The sequence below is a fragment of the Odocoileus virginianus genome, chromosome 26, assembly GCF_023699985.2.
Source record: "Odocoileus virginianus isolate 20LAN1187 ecotype Illinois chromosome 26, Ovbor_1.2, whole genome shotgun sequence".
NCBI classification, from domain to species: domain Eukaryota; kingdom Metazoa; phylum Chordata; class Mammalia; order Artiodactyla; family Cervidae; genus Odocoileus; species Odocoileus virginianus.
The window spans coordinates 38,967,648-38,984,224 of record NC_069699.1 but is presented as its reverse complement, the minus strand read 5'-3'; the positions used below and the strand labels follow the sequence as shown (position 1 = coordinate 38,984,224).

Genomic DNA, 16,577 nt, shown 5'->3' with positions numbered 1-16,577 from the left:
AAAATAAGAGAAATTAAGGAAATAAACCCATTTAACACCATATCAAAAAGAATAAAATACCTAGGAACAAACCTACCTAAGGAGACAAATGACCTGTACTGTGAAAACTATAAAACACTGATGAAAGAAACTGAAGATGACACAGATGGAAAGATATACCATGTTTTGGGGCTGTGTGCTCTGCTCTCTCCTGTCATTTTTGGATTGGAAGAATCAATACTGTCAAGATAACCAAACTACCATGGCAATCTACAGATTCAGTGTAATTTCTATCAACTTACCAATGGCATTTTTTTAAACAGAACTAGAACAGAAAAATTTAAAGTTTGTATGCAACCACAAAATACCCCTCATAGCTAAAAACAACTCTGAGAAAGAAAAATGGAGCTAGAGGAATCAGAATCCTTGACTTCAGACAATACTTCAAAGGTACAGTCATTAAAACAGTATGGCAATGGCACAAAAACAGACATATAGATCAATGGAACAGGATAGAAAGCTCAGAGATAAACCTATGCATCTATTCTCAATGAATCTACGAAAAAGGCAAGAATAAGGAGAAAAAACAGTCTCTTCAATAAGTGTTCTGGGAAAACTTTACAGCTACATGTGAAAGAATAAAATTAGAACACTCTCCAACACCAGACACAAAAATAAACTCAAAATGGATCAAACACCTAAATGTAAGGCCGGACACTGTAACACTCTTAGGAGAAAACATACGTAGAACACTCGGACAAACATCACATCAATATCTTTTTGTATCCACCTCCTAGTGCTATGAAAATAAAAACAAAAGTAAACAAATGAGACCTAATTAAACTAAAAGCTTCTACATAGCAAAGGAAGCCATAAACAAAATGAAAAGACAACCCAGAGAATGAGAGAAAATGTTTGCAAAGTGACCAACTAGGGATCAATCTCCAAAATATGCAAACAGTTCATGCAGCTCTATGTCAAAAAAACCCACCCAATCAAAAACTGAATGGAACATCTAAAGACTCTAAAGACATTTTTTCCAAAGAAGACATACAGATGGCCAAAAAGCACAAGAAAAGATGCTCAATATCACTAGTTATCAGAGAAATGCAAATCAAAACTACAATGAGATATCACCTCACATCAGTCAGAGTAGCCATTATCAAAAAGTCTACAAACAATAAACATTGGAGAGGGCGTGGAGAAAAGGAAAACCTCCTATCTCTTCAAGTCATAGGCTCCTCAGTATTAAATTCAGGATCCTTTGATATTTTCTTAAACAGATGAAATTTGTTTTCTTCCCTTAGGGAAATGCCAGACTACAGTATATCCAGAAATACTATTAAATTAGTTTAATTACTTCATGTCGACTTGATAAGTCACTACTCTTTAACGCAAAAACTGCCATTTGTAATTAATGACTTCACACTGCTTCAATTGATCAAATGTCTAATACACATAAAACATTGAAAGAAGGTCTATATATCTTACAGCAATTCAGTGGAGAAGTCTTGTCCCAGGGGTATGTAAATCTGAAGTACAAGAAACCTCTGGATCAGTCCAACTAAAATGAAAGGAGGAAAATATACATTTGTATGCCCAAATCATTTATATGTACATAAACAAAATAGTCACATGCCATCAATAAGCTGAAGCTTTTATCATTTCAATAATATATACAACTGCAAGAGCACTACCTTGAGTTACAATCTCACTACAAAAAAAAAAAAAAGATGAAATCAAATCAAACTCTTAACAACAAATGTTGTCTTTTAAAGTCCCATTTGTGGGCTTGGTGAAATCTTTATGGAAATTTATAAAATATTTTTTTATTTACTATTTTTATTAGGTTGCAAGAAAGTGTACACATTCAATAGACACATATAAAACTGAACTATATGTTTTCTCATTAAGGCAGTCATAAAAGCATGTAGCAATTATTCTTACTCACTGACAATTTTAACTGTATTTAACAAGTTGATGAAAAATAATAGATCAGAAAAACAGTTCTAATTATGACAACTACAACTGAAGGTTTGATGAGCCATATCTAGTTCACATGGTTTTCAATGTGTCTATAATGAGATGGATGGATGACCATATTTTCAGGTAAACACCTTTTGTTAATTTAAAATAAATTTAATTAATTTAATGCTCACAAATTAAAAACTTATAGCTTTTATTCCCCATCACCAGCTTCATCTGAATTAAAAATATCTGGAGAAAGACCTATGGCACTTTCGATAACTGAAGTCTACAACTGTTTCAAAAATCAACTGATTTTGTATTACCTCTTTGGACCTATTCACTTAATTCTTTTCCTCTTAGCTTTTGAACTTTCACTTGATATATCAATTATGTTGCTTTTAATGAATGTTTTAATATCACTTCCTCCTGAAACATGACTTCCAGGAATTTGTTTTTTCCCTAATGTGGAATGTTGCTTAGGAAGTGGAGATATCTTGATACAATGGTAAACCTCTCCTACAAATCTAATAGTACAAGCCAATACAAGAAGAAAACACTTCAAAGAAGGTAACTGGTCTAACATGAATGCTGATTTCTATTCATTCCAACTTAGTAGACTTAACAAATTTAAGTATTTTAAAGTGACAATTTATATTTGGTTAGCCTATATATAAAAATGTTCTGTTTAGAATTCTTATGTTGAATTTTTTACAACATTCCTGAAGAACTTAGACAGTTCCTATAGTTTACTTCAACTCTAGTTTCTAAGCAATAAACATATTTGACCAAATGTGCTTAATATTTTAAAAATTAAACATAAAAGGATAAATTTTACTTAAAATACTAAGCTGCAAAGAGTCATCAGTAGAGGTAATAGTCTCTGATCTTAGAAAATTCTCTAGGAATCAGGTTCTACCACATTTATGGGAAAAGCCAACAAGACAACTAGAGCTCTGGACCACAAAACCAAAATGAAAGACCCAAATTAGGCCAACTTAAATAAACGACTGTTAATCAATCTCTCTCATGTATCTTCCATTGATTGGCCTGACAGTATTTTTTCCACTGCAGAAAGGCCCCATAAAGAGAGCTGAGAGAGCACCGGGATAAATGAAATCTCTCTTTACAAAAGGTCCTAATTTATGTCACAGATCTCACTGAATCAGCAACTGTTCTCTTTCAACACAAAGAGCTACACACATAGGGCATTTTTGTATGAATATTTTTAGATATGAAAGATGTTTGCCCTCAAAAAAAATAAAGCATTGTAATTCAACTCTCTCACATATAGAAGCCCTAGTTTCCAAAAGGCTTCACTTCTAAGATTAAAAGAACTACGACAATACCATAAGGTAATGATCTGACAAAGAAAAAAGTACTCTAATAACATTTGACAGACACTGATCCTATGTGTCAGAAATGCTAAATAAACTCTATAGCAACATTTTTTCTTCCAGTGGCCGAGTAAATTTAAACTGACTCTTTGGCCAAGTAAATTTAAACTGACTCTTCATGTCTACATTATATTTAAAATCACTCTAAGCAATGCTGGAACTATTGTTAGTCAGAAAATGCCCATCAAGTACATAAAATTCATAAAAGTTCACTCTTTTTTACTGAAATATGCAGGTTTCTGCACTTTTATAATATGTTCTCTGCCCGAGACAAAAGCTACCTCTATTTTTAAGAGGTCAGATCCTTTCTTCTTTTGAGTATTTTAAGACACATTGATTCAGTAAATAGATTTTTAACCAGTGGTTTTACAGTTGTCCCATTACAGCAAATCCCAGTTGTATACCTCAACATACACTTTGCAAGTGTTACACTGTCCAAAGTGTTGGGACCAAACCACAGTACAGCAATCTTTTATAAGTAACTTGGTAACAGTTACTGAAGTTACTTCAGTTACTGAAATACTGAAGGTATCTCCTGATTCTACTGGAGTCCTGACACAGACAGGACACTAAAATGCACCTTAGCTACTGTAGCACAGAAAACAGGAAACAATTGTGGCTTCATAATGGGTTACTCCACACCCCTTGAGCACATCAGAAAACCTATTTGGGCCCTTTTACTTTTCATATGTAAAACTGGGTTGATAATTTAGATTTACCCTTCACAGAATCATTTGTGTAGATCAAATGAGATCTATCACTCAATAAAGATTTATTGAGCATCTACTATGAAAAAGATTCAGTGTTAAAGCTTTTGAAGTGAATAGGACAGACATGCTCTCTGCTCTCTTGGAACTTACATACTAGGTTTCATGAAGGAGAAGGTCACATTGCTATGAAAGCTTATATAATCCTGAGTCATTGGGAGGAAGAGGATGATGAGCGAAGGTTTTCTTGTAGAAGTAACAGTGGAGTTGAGTCGGGAAGAACAGTGGAGATTGACTGGGCAAGGAAGATAGGGGCAGAAGAGAGGAAAAAATATTGTATAGAGAGGGAATACTCCATAATGTGATGGAAGAGCCTATAGTAGTTAGACGAACTTAAAGGCCTAAAGGACTGACAGGAGAGACAGAAGGGGAAAAGCAGCAGGGGATATGTCTGGCAAATAGTCAGGGACTCAATTATGTGCATTTTGAAAGCCTTGTGAAAGATACAGGTCATCCTAAAATCAATAGGAAGCCACTCATCCATTCATTTATTCAACAAAGATCTACTGAACGTTTACTATGTGCCAGACACTGTTCTACGTGAACAGAGTGGACTAAGTTTCTGTGTTGGTAGGCCTTAGTTTCTGGTGATGGCAGAAAAAACAAAAGAACATATTAAATAGCAAGTTCAAGGTGATAATTACTGTAGGAAAATGTACAGCAGGGTAAAGGAGATTAAGAATGCAGAAGGGATACAAAGCACAGGTTTTAACTTAAGTTTGGGGAAGCACGGGTCCTCACTGAAAGGATGACATTTTATTTGGCAAAGGCTTGAAGAAGGGGAGAGAGTGAGCCATGTAGCTACTTGGAAAAAGAAAGCCCTAGGCAGAGGGTATGGCTTGTGCACAAGTGCTAAGGTACCAGACTGTGGCTGAAAACAGCAAGGAGACCTACATGGATGGAGGAGAGTGAACAAGGCAAAGTAACAGGAGATAAGATCAGAGTTAAGAGAACATCAGATACTACAGCGCCCTATAGATGCTTGGGTTTTATGGGTTTTACCCAGAGAGAGATGTGGCATTTTCAGCAAAGAGTGCTTGATTTAAAAGCATCAGTCTGGCTGCTAAACTGACAATGGACTGTAGGGAAGCAAGTCAGAAACAGAGACTAATTAGAAGGCTACTGCAATAATCCACGATAATGGTGGTGTGGACCAGGGTGGCAGCAGGGAAAGTAGCAAGAGGCAGTCAGACTCTAAAACTAATTTAAAGATAGAGCCAACATGATTTTCTTGATGGTTAAATGAAAAGAAGGAAAAAATTAACATGATTTAAGAGTTTTTTGTCTGAGCAACTGAAAGGCAACTTGCTGACAACTGAGATGGGGCAGTCTGCAGGAGAAGGAAGAAAAATTTCTACGGTAAAGCTATTCATGTAGAAATGTCAACTAAGCAATTGAATATACAAATCTGGAGTTTGGGACACAAGTCACTGATAAGAATGCAAGCTGGTACACAGCAGAGATGAAATTTAAAGCCATCAGACTAGAGTCTGAAACTAAAGAAGTAAATGTAGTTTAGTGTCAAGAAGGTCAAAGACTAAGTCCAGAGGCATTGCCACATTAAGTTGGGTTGGGGAGAAGAGGAAGAACCATGAAAGGAGACAGAAGAAAGACCAGTGAAGTAGGAAAAAGAAAAACAAAAAATCCAGGAGTATGGGCATCCTGGAAGATGAGTGGAGAAAGTACTATATAAATCAAGTAGAGGATGTCAATTTTTGTCAATGCTGCTGCTAAGTTGAGCAAGACAAGAGCTGAGAACTGGCCACTGGATTCAAGAATAGAAAGAGTACTAGAAACCTTGACAAGAGCACTGTCAATAGAGTAGTAAAGTCAAAGCCACTGAAGGGTTTTAGAAAGAGGAAATCATTAAGTTTATTTCAAAGAATTACAAAAAGTTAGGGCAGGGGTAGGCTGAGGGGAACCTCATAAAGATGACCTCATCCACCAGAGCAGCTGAAACTTAGATCAACACACAGCTTCAGGGATGCCGATCCCGAGAGACACACCATTTGACTAAGATGTCACAGGCAGAGAAAAGTACGATTTCAAACATGAGCCTCAAATAGAAAGTCCCCAGGGAGAAGATCCAAATGACAGATACTTACATGTAATAGAGTTTCTTTTCATATGGGCATCTCTGTATAACACATTCCAGCCTCAATAGCAACATGGGCTTCTTTAACTTGCTAATGATCTAGAAGTTTCAGTATCAAGTTCAAATGCTTACCATTAGAAATTATAACCTAAATCGTTACAGCTTCTTAGTATGAGACGTTTAACAAAATTACTGAATACTAACTATATATGACACACTAAGTTAGGGGTACAAAGTTGATGATGCAAAAGTTCTGTCATGGAGAAATACACAATCTGATAATCACACCTTCCTATATTTGATAATATATAGAGTTAAAAAAAAACTGACATATTCAGAGATGCTCAAATATAATTCAGAATATTACTATTTAAAATTAAAATTTAAAAATACTGAATTTCATTATTAAAATTCCTTCACAGGTACTTAATACAGTAGGAAATACATATGAAGTGTCTAATGTCAAGTTGACAAAAATAAAGTGGGTTTTTACTTTTTTTGGGGGGGGGTTTTTTACTCTTAAAATAGGAATACAAAATGGTAATTGAACTTAATTTAGAATCCTTAACTTAAAGTCAATTCTTTATTCAAAGCATACCATTAAATTTAAATTTAACCATAACAACTTCACATAGGTCATTTTATAAAGTAAAAATAATTATAAGTTGCTATTATCAAAAATTCCAAATAATTAATCTTAAAGGCATTAGTACAGGGCAGACTATCTAAACTGCTTCATTTGTTACAGGGCTGCACATGCTACAGAAAACTCAGATTAATTTTTAATTGCAGGACATTGCACAAGAAATACATTAAAAGATTTTTCTTTCTCCCAATTAAAACTGTCATCTTTCCATTTTTAAAAAGCAATTATATTAAATTTGTTTTATTTCTTAAAAAAAACATAGATAAAAGTAGGAAAGGGGAGCTTGTCTTTAATCACTGAGCCTTTGTTAAAGAGGAGAAATCTTTCTCAGGGCCAAATGAGAAAGGTTACTAGAAGTGATTTGATTTGGTCAAAAACATCATCAAGGGCATAGATGCTGAAGGCATCACATGGATGTAGAGGCCAACAATAATAAATAAAAAAGAACTAAAATTGGTTTAGAGCAAAGTCATGTTCCTGAATATCAGATGTGTTCATTTTAAAGTCAATAGTCTTAAAAAAGACGGTCCATGTTTCCTAGTTAAAAAATAATCTACATTTTCAGACATGTTTCTATGGCTTATCTCAGTTCACCTTATTTATCAGTACAAATTTACGGATAAATTTAAAAAAAAATTTCTGCTATTAAAAAATGCAAACTATGAGGAAATCATGGTTTTAAAATGGTAATAAACTAATAACAATTATTTTAACAATGACTATCCCTTCTCTTTGAAGTTGTTTTTTATTTTATTCAGAAAGATACCATTTTAAAATAAATCATCTTCCAACTATAATTTCTATGGCTTGATTTATGTCTTAGAAATCTAAAATATGCATGTAGTAATTTGAAATAGTAGATAAAACATAGAGTCTATAAAAGTTTAGAAAACAGGATTAAATGAGAAAATCAGATACCAAGACTAGCTCTTTTCATAGTCCATGGTACACAATAAGTATTCAATAAATGTTCTTAATGAAAGAAGAAGTAAATAATGAATGTAAAAAATAACTGATTACCTATATTGGTTAAAACACAATAGATAAATATAGGACAAAGTGAATGAAAATATGGTAAATCATTTTGATAATTTATATTTCTTAAATCATATCAGGGTATGCAGAGCCTAAGTCTGTGGCAGAGCATTGAATTTTAACCTCAGTTTGGCCAAAAATTGGGCTTCTGATCATCAATTTAGGTGATCACTCAGAGTTCTTTCTGCTTTAAGCCACTGTCCCTAATTCCCAGAACAGATAAGAATTGAAATCTATTTTGGGGTTTTTTGTTAAATCACATATTCATATCTTTACTTATTAGATATGAATATTTCTAAAGGTATGTAAGTTGATATATTACTAAGTAAGCCTTATGTAGTACTTCACATATATTTTTCCTCAAAAATTAATTCACTATAAGAACTCATGAGTTTGTTTCAAAGCATAGCCTTACCCAGCTGATCTCTTGAGGAGGAATCAACCTTAGTGTGTTCATCCATAAAAGACTTAGTGTCAGGATTAAAAGAATTTAAAAAAATGAAATGCTTGGAAAGTCATTGGCACGCAGTAAGTGCTTAATAAACATCATTACTATTCTAATGAAATAATCTTATACACATTTTGTAATTTAGAAGGTTAAATAATCTTCTAAGTCTTCTTTAAAATAGAAGTTAATTTCTAATAAACAATGAAGCAGAATCTCTTTTCAAAAGCCTCGTATAAAGTTACTCTTTAAATTAAAAATCTTATTACTATACATCAACAGATGCCAGTAAAAGCCAAACTTACACGTCTGTTTATGAGACTTAAAAGTTTCACTTTAAGGATCAAATGTTAAGCTTCAATGTTAAAAATCTTACTTACGGATTTGCTTATTCTCCTTTGGTAACTGTATTTTATTTGTTTGGCTGCTGCCTTCCAGTACAAACACAAAACTTTTAACTTCTTTATCAAATTCCTGCAGAACAAAATTGAATTACAGTGGTAATTGTGCATTTTATTTCACTTTTATTATAAAATTGAAGTAGCAGGCCCATACAAAAAGCCCCACACTCAAATGACTTAAAAATAGGCCTAGGTCTTAATGATGCTGCTAAGACTTGCCGGGAATTGGAATACAGAGGCCACACTTAGCTACTTGGCGAATTCTCTTCTATATCAAGATAGTCTTCCTCCAAATAATTTTTCCAATGTCAGGGATTCCCAAGTTACTAATTTAGAGTTTCCAGAGTCCAGGTATCCTTCCCCTTCTATAATCTATATTTCTGTCTAATAGCACAGGCTGAACATCTCTCTCTGGTAACAGTACAATAAACCATCTAAATTATGTTGTATCTAGTCTGGAAGTTCCTTGGTTCAAGCCATGGCTCATATAGAATTAATCAATGCCTTATTTTACCAGTCCTCTAACGTGAAGTTCCATACATCATTTACTTACAATCAGTACATACTAAAGTTTTACAGCTAAGGAAGGTCATCTAAAAAACAAACAGAAACAAAACACACCTGGAAATGAAAAACTTATTATACACGAGAATCCAATTTCTATCAAAGTATTAATGCAAATGGTTATTATTATTTTTTAATCTTGAAGGAATTTCCAATCTTTAAAAACAAAGACTCCTTTTTCACAAAGAAACCTTTCATAGATCCTCTTCCTTTTGGTACATGTTTTAAAAATACATTGTAACCAATGGTTGCTAAGGATTAAGTAACATTTAAATAAATTTGTATTATATTTATCATAATAACATCTCTCATGTATTTGCAATGAATACAGAGTGTATTATTTATTTCATCTGCACACATGTTGGGCATACACTAAAACCTTTCAACAGCTTATCAAAATCTTGAACATGACCATAAACCCTTGTGTAGTCCAACCCCTGCCCAGTTTTTCTAACTTCATCTCTTGCCTTAGACTCTCCTCTACTTTGCATCCTAGCCTCTAGCCTTCCAACAGTTTCTTAAAAATTCCAAGTTCTCTCCAAAGCAAGGACTTTATACCTGCTTTTCTCATTGCCTGAAATGTTATCTCTCTACCAGCTCCATCTGGTGCCTAGTTAGCTAGAGATCAAATATTATTTCCTTAGGGAAGCCTTTCCTAACCTTTCTGCTCTATACCCTCACAGCACCAATTTACTTTCTTTCATAGTAAAAGCTATAAAATTTTGAGCAAGTCACTTAACTATATCATGCCTATAAGATAAGCGTTAAGTGTACTTTATGAGACACAAGGTTATTGTATGGACTATATAACATGTAATGTGCTCAATCCTATGGTTGGCAAACAGTAAGCACTCAGTTAGTAGTAGTTTAAAAAACTATCCATAGAATAAAGTCTCTAGAAAGATATTTTTCTCTCAACTGTACAAGAGAGAAGAGAAAGAGAAAAAGACAGGGAAGGAAATGGATTTTTAGGTCTGGTGGCCAAGAGGTTGAGGTAGTTCCTACCAGATGTTATTGGTTTTCCCTATGAAATGGGGGGTGAAGTCTTCTGGTAAATGAGTGAGGAGGGCCTGTCTTGGGTGTGGGTTGGGGGTGGGGGTAAGGAGTTTATGGCTGGAAACCTGAAAGATACTAGAGAAAGAATCATTTTAGAGACCAGGAGACAAGATTAGGTTCTTGGGCTGTTCATACTTAATTCACAGCATTATCAACCTGAAAGACTAATAGGTATTTTCCCCAAAGGTATTGTGAAGCCCACACGCAGACACAGGAAAGCGATGTGATCAGGAATTCAGAAACGGTTGGCATTTGCTAGGCAGGCATGATGAAAGGAGGAGGAACAGGGCAGTCAAGGTCTTGACTGGGAAGTGACTGAAATTTTGGACCATGGATTCTGGGCTGGAGAGAAAAAGAAAGTGAAGACAGACTGAGTGAGTAAGTAGGTAAGAAAGTATATCAATCTAAACACTGAGAAAAATGTAGAATGGTCAATGGCCTAATAGTGACAATTAGGTTGAAGAGCAAATAGAGTGGGAGTAACCAGGCAAGCAACATTAAGAATCCAAGAGTAGACTCAAGATCTCAGTAATTTCAGAGGCCATGCAGTTTTCAGTAGTAAGTTACAAAGTGTGACAGAGGGAAACAGTGCTGAAGTAGAGTGGAGAAGGTCATTAGAGATGAAGAAATCAAGAAAATGAGAAGCCCAGGGTTTGAGATTTTCCTCACAGATACTGAAGTTGCCTAAAACAATGTCAGGACTTGACACCTAGAGAAGGGTTATGAGCTGTGTGCCAAAGTCTTCAATGAGGAGGGGTATCTCAAAGGGTTGAAGCCAGTAGTCATGAAAGGGTTTTGAAATGAATGAATAGGTAAACCAGTTCTGAAACCTTACCAAGCCCTTTTTGTTATAATCTTTAGTCTCATTTCTTTTCCCAATTTAGCAGGCTTTAATTTTTAAAACTTACTTTCCAAATCACAGATGGACTGCCGAGGATCTTCCATTTTGCTCCAGGATTTTTACCCTGGGCACTAAAGATTTCAACAAATGCACCTCCCTAGGGTGAAAAAAATTTTTTTAAATTACAGTGAAAAACAATGCTAAGAAGGAGGAAATATTATCTACCACATAGTTTATAACCACTGTTCTGGGAATCTGTCAGTAAAGTAGATCTGGGAGGAAACATTATCCTTGTTATTATTCCTTTACATCTTGGGTGTATCTAAGCAACAACTGTTCTGATTCAAGTCACCTCAAGTTAATAGTTAAAGAAATTTTTTTTGAAAGCAAACATTAAATAAATTTCAAGCTTTAAGTGTAAGATTCATTTACTTCACGTATATAGTTCATGTTCACAAAATATTTTATTCAACACACACTAAAGGGTCAAAACTCAACTCTCAGGCAAGGCTAATCAAATTGGATAGTTATCTCTCGCTACAACTTTTTAGTTACACTAACCTGAGTTCCAATACCAGTTCTTCCATTTATTAACTGACCTTCGAGTTACTTAACCTCTTGATTCTCTTGTAAAATGGGTTATCAGATTACATAGGACAGTAAACATAAACTATCACATTCAGTATCTTGCACGAGCTCAGTACCAACAATGATTATTCAAAAACAGGGTAAACTGAATAGTACTGGGTCAATTAAAAAAAACTTGAACTTGGAGAGCGAGTGATTCTTATTTTAAGAATTCCTATACGATTTTTTTATATATTTAACACAATTTGGTGATCTACAAAATACATACAAAAAAAGAGAATTATTTCTATAGACATGCTAAATGTTCTCTAGTGTAATCCTGAGAACATGGAGGGACATGCTCACATAAAATCACGAAGCACATTAGTAAATGTCCATAAGCTTTAATTATAAAAGAGAGGCATTATAAATGATTGTCTCTAAGGAAGAGTTTACTGAAAAACTGAAAACCTGAGAATAAATATTTTATGGCCTGTTAATTTATAAGCAGTGCATAAGCAACTGTCTGATTTTCATAAAGTGTTCAGCTTTTAATTTTTCTCAATAATACAAAGATATTTTTGCTTCTGTGTTTTAACTTGAAGCTGAGACATTTAATGTCTTCTTGAGGGAGTGTTATGTGCAAACTGAGGAAAAGAATTACTATAGCTTCTGAAGTCAGGGCATATTTCACTATGAATTTTAAATTTGAGGAAGTTATTTTTTTTTTAAGAGAAAAATCCATACACCTGAACAGACAGAAAAATATACCTCCCCCAAGCCCATTCCTTTCTGCTATCGCCTGTTTCCCACAGTGGACACAGGTTTTTATATTACAATATATACTTTACCTATATTAAGTGAAAGAAACTCTCTAAAATTGTTCTAACACATGTAATGGCATCAAACGTAATAGAAGAAAGAGAACTGCGGAACACTCTGAGGAGACTCGTAAGAAGGCAGGTAGTATATGGTGAAAAGCAAACAAGGAAGCGCGGGGACTTCCTTGATGGTCCAGGAGTCTCCGCTTCCAACGCAGGGGGCACCATTTCTTCCTCAGGTTGGGAAACTAAGCTGTCCCGCGGCAACTACTGAGCCTGCGCACTGTGGACATTCAGTAATGTGTTTCGTGATTTTATGTGAGCATGTCCCTCCATGCTCTCAGGTTCACAGTAGAGAACATTTAGCATGTCTATATAAATAATTCTTTTCTGTACATACAGATCTCCAAATTGTATTAAATATATAAAAAGTCGTACAGGAATTCTCAAAATAAGAATCACTCCCTCTCCAAGTTCAAGTTTTTTTAATTGACCCAGTACTATCCAATTTGCCCTTTTTTTGGGAATAATCATTACTGGTACTAATGAGCTCTGTGCTCACCCAGCGCAGCCAAAACATAAAAGCAACAAAGAGGTGACCAGCAGAGGACTGCTCCAGCACAGGGACAAATTTGTTCCCAACAGCAGTACTCAGATGGCAGACACATGGAGGTACGGGGTACGGGGTACGGGGAGGAGGGCAGGAGACTGGAGCCAAGGAAGAGCAGGGAGATGCCCGGTGAGGTGAGGAAAGCTGGAGAGCTTTGGAAACCACCCAGGGTAGGCAAGGTGACTGAAGAGGAGCCAGAAGCAGTTTCCCTCAGTGTGTACCCTGGACCACCTGCATCTGAATCAACTGCGGAAAGGTTCTATGAAGATAAATTAACTCTTCCATCGACAGAGATTCTGATTCACTCTATTTGAGGGCGAGGATCAAGAAATTCGTTATTTTTACACGTACTCCAAATAATCTTAATGTACCGCATGTTTGAGAATCACTAACCCCCAGTTTGGGGGTGGGGGGAGAAAACAGCACACGGCCAAAGTGCTTATGCTCTTTCTGGGCTTAACCCATTCATGCATTCACTTATTTACTCTCTTCTAAATAGCGTCCGAGTTACCAGAGTGCCTCAAAATTGGTAAAACTCAATTGATGGGTTGATGGGTCCTGTCCTCAAGTTTCTGGTCCAGGAGGTTTGGTTGAGGGTTTAAGACTGCATTTCAGTCACAAACACAAGCATCCCTACACCTTGAGAAGCAAGGAACGGTTGAGTGAACAAAAATCAAATCGTATCCCCACACGTCAGTTGCCCTTTTTTTTTTTTTTTTTTGGTGGAGGAGGAGGGTCAAGAGCACTTACCCAGTAATTCCTTCTTACCCCTAAAAAGACGGTATTATTTGGGGATGTGGGGTAGGGAGTGGGGTGGCTGAGAGTTGTCAACAGAACGTGAGCTACCTCACCCGAGAGAAACTAGACAGGATGGACAGCCGTTTCGGGTTACCTGGTACTCATTTTTGAACATTCCCGCACGGGGCCCAGGGCTTGAGGGACACGGAGTTCAGGGCTTCCAGAAAAATAGCTTGACACAGACGGCTGGTAGTCGGCGGGAGGGCGGGAAGCCCGGGGCCCGACGGCCAAGGAAGAGCTTCGTGCTCCGTAGCGACTCCCAGGGTCTTCTCAGCCCTTAGTCAGCTCCACCTCAGACCCGCGACCCGAACCATCGCGGCGCAGCCTCCAGGGAGCCCGAGTCTGTGAAGGCACTGCTGCCTGGGGGAGCTCCCGGCGGCAGCCCGGACGAAGTGTGTGCGTAACCTACGTGATGGGACGCACAGACGCCAAGGCTCGGACAACCGCCCGCCCGCTAGCCCGGGAAAGGCGGGCGCGTTCCCGCCGCCGTCCCGCCCCCGAATCCTCTCGGAAAAGGGCGGGGCCGAGGACAGACCTTCTGACCGCGCCCATTGGTTCCCAGTAGGCGCCAGCGCGTGGCGCTGTCTGAGCGTCACGCCGAGGGACACGTGACTACGCAATGACGTAGGCGTTGCCCAGGCAACCGAGGGTCTCCAGCGGAAAGGGTGGAACGTCCAACCTGACACCTTCACTCTGGCCAGGTAGTGACTTCTGTCTGCAAAGATAAGTGAAAACTTAACCTGGCTTAACAACTACCACAAATGCTGGACTTTTCTAGAAAACATAAATCACGTCGACTTGGTCTCTCCTCCTTGTGAACACTGACTAGTGATAGGTTGCTGAGGTAAAGAGTCATGGAATCATGGAACCAGGTTTCTAAACGTGGCTTCAGTCAATGCTAGGGTCGCCAAACCCTTTCATTTCTTCAAAAGGTCCAAGGAGGTAAGAGTATTTACTCAAGGTCACTGCTTGGCTTCAAAAAGCCAAGGTTTTTTTTGCTCCAAATAGTAAAGACATGAGGCGGGCGCTGGCTTATGTTTGGTTCTGTGTTTTAAACACTCTTAAAGTGTAAGCTTTAAAACAATGTACCTTCTCACTCTCTGCTTTTTTAAATAGCTTGTTCATTTATTTGGCTGTGGCAGGTCTTAGTAGCAGCACCGGGGATCCTCCTTGCCCTGCTCATACCCCAGTAGTTGTGACCAGAAGGCTCCTACTTGCAGTGCTTGGGTTTAGTTGCTCAAGGCCTGTGGGATCTTAGCTTCCCAGGTGACCAAGTGGTAAAGAATATGTCTGCCAATGCAGTAGATGGAAGAGACATAGGTTTGATTCCTGGGTTGGGAAGATCCCCTGGAGTAGGAAACAGCAACCTACTCCAGTAGTCTTGCCTGGAAAATTCCATGGCCAGACGAGCCTGGCAGGCTACTTGGGGGGGTCACAAAAGATTTGGACACTATTTAGCACACAGCATTGCCTGGAAAATCCCATGGATGGAGGAGCCTGGTAGGCTGCAGTCCATGGGGTTGCAAAGAGTCAGCCATGACTGAGCAACTTCACTTTCACTTTTCACTTTCATGCATTGGAGAAGGAAGTGGCAACCCACTCCAGTGTTCTTGCCTGGAGAATCCCAGGGACAGGGGAGCCTGGTGGACTGCCATCTATGGGGTCGCACAGAGTTGGACACAACTGAAGTGACTTAGCAGCAGAGCACACAGCATACACATGGGGTCTTAGTTTCCCCAGGAGAAATTGAGTCTCTGACCCCTGCATTGCAAGGTGGCTTCTTAACCACTGAATCACCAGGAAAGTCACCAATGTCAGTATTAATGTCAGCTCAGTTCAGTTAACTCTCTCACTCCTGTCCAACTGTTTGGGACCCCACGGACTGCAGCATGCCAGGCCTCCCTGTCCATCACCAATTCCCAGAGTTTACTCAAACTCCTGTCCATCGAGTAGGTGATGCCATCCAACCATCTCATCCTCTGTCTTCCTCTTCTCCTCCTGCCCAACATCAGGGTCTTTTCCCATGAGTCAGTTCTTCATATCAGATTTCCAAAGTATTGGCGTTTAAGCTTTAGCATCAGTCCTTCCAGTGGATATTCAGGACTGACTTCCTTTAGGATGGACTGGTTGGATCTCTTTGCAGTCCAAGGGACTCTCAAGAGTCTTCTCCAACACTGCAGTTCAAAAGCATCAATTCTTTGGAGCTCAGCTTTCTTTATAGTCCAACTCTCACATCCATACATAACTACTGGAAAAACCATAGCTTTGACTAGACAGGCCTTTGTTGGCAAAGTAATGTCTCTGCTTTTTAATATGCTATCTAGGTTGGTCATAGCTTTTATTACAAAGAGCAAGAGTCTTTTAATTTCATGGCTGCAGTCACCCATCTGCAGTGATTTTGGAGCCCCCCCAAAATAAAGTCTCTCACTGTTTTCACTATTCCCCATCTATTTGCCATGGAGTAATGGCACCATATGCCATGATCTTAGTTCTCTGAATGTTGAGTTTTAAACCAACTTTTTCACTCTTCTCTTTCACTTTCATCAAGAGGTTCTTTAGTTCTTCATTTTCTGCCATAAGAGTGGTGTCA

General features: G+C 37.7%; 1 protein-coding gene across 13 annotated transcripts in view; it reads right to left on the bottom strand.

Moving 5' to 3' along the window:
* The window catches only part of CFAP20DC (CFAP20 domain containing), a 282,240-nt gene extending 267,750 nt beyond the window's left edge, over window positions 1-14,490 (bottom strand). For 7 of the 13 annotated variants that reach the window (XR_011483719.1, XM_070455786.1, XM_070455790.1 and 4 more), the window contains exons 1-4: window positions 14,082-14,489; window positions 11,259-11,348; window positions 8,710-8,803; window positions 1,471-1,543 (exon numbers count right to left, since the gene is read on the bottom strand). Coding sequence is in view for 10 of the 13 variants with exons in the window: in XM_070455786.1 (XP_070311887.1) it covers window positions 1,471-1,543; window positions 8,710-8,803; window positions 11,259-11,348; window positions 14,082-14,102 (278 nt within the window). In the remaining 3 variants the exon portion in view is untranslated. Of the gene's footprint in view, window positions 1-1,470; window positions 1,544-6,213; window positions 6,303-8,709; window positions 8,804-11,258; window positions 11,349-14,081 lie in introns of those variants that run through there. The other 6 variants (XM_070455796.1, XM_070455787.1, XM_070455791.1 and 3 more) reach the window with 6 other exon arrangements.
* Window positions 14,491-16,577: the final 2,087 nt, after the last annotated feature.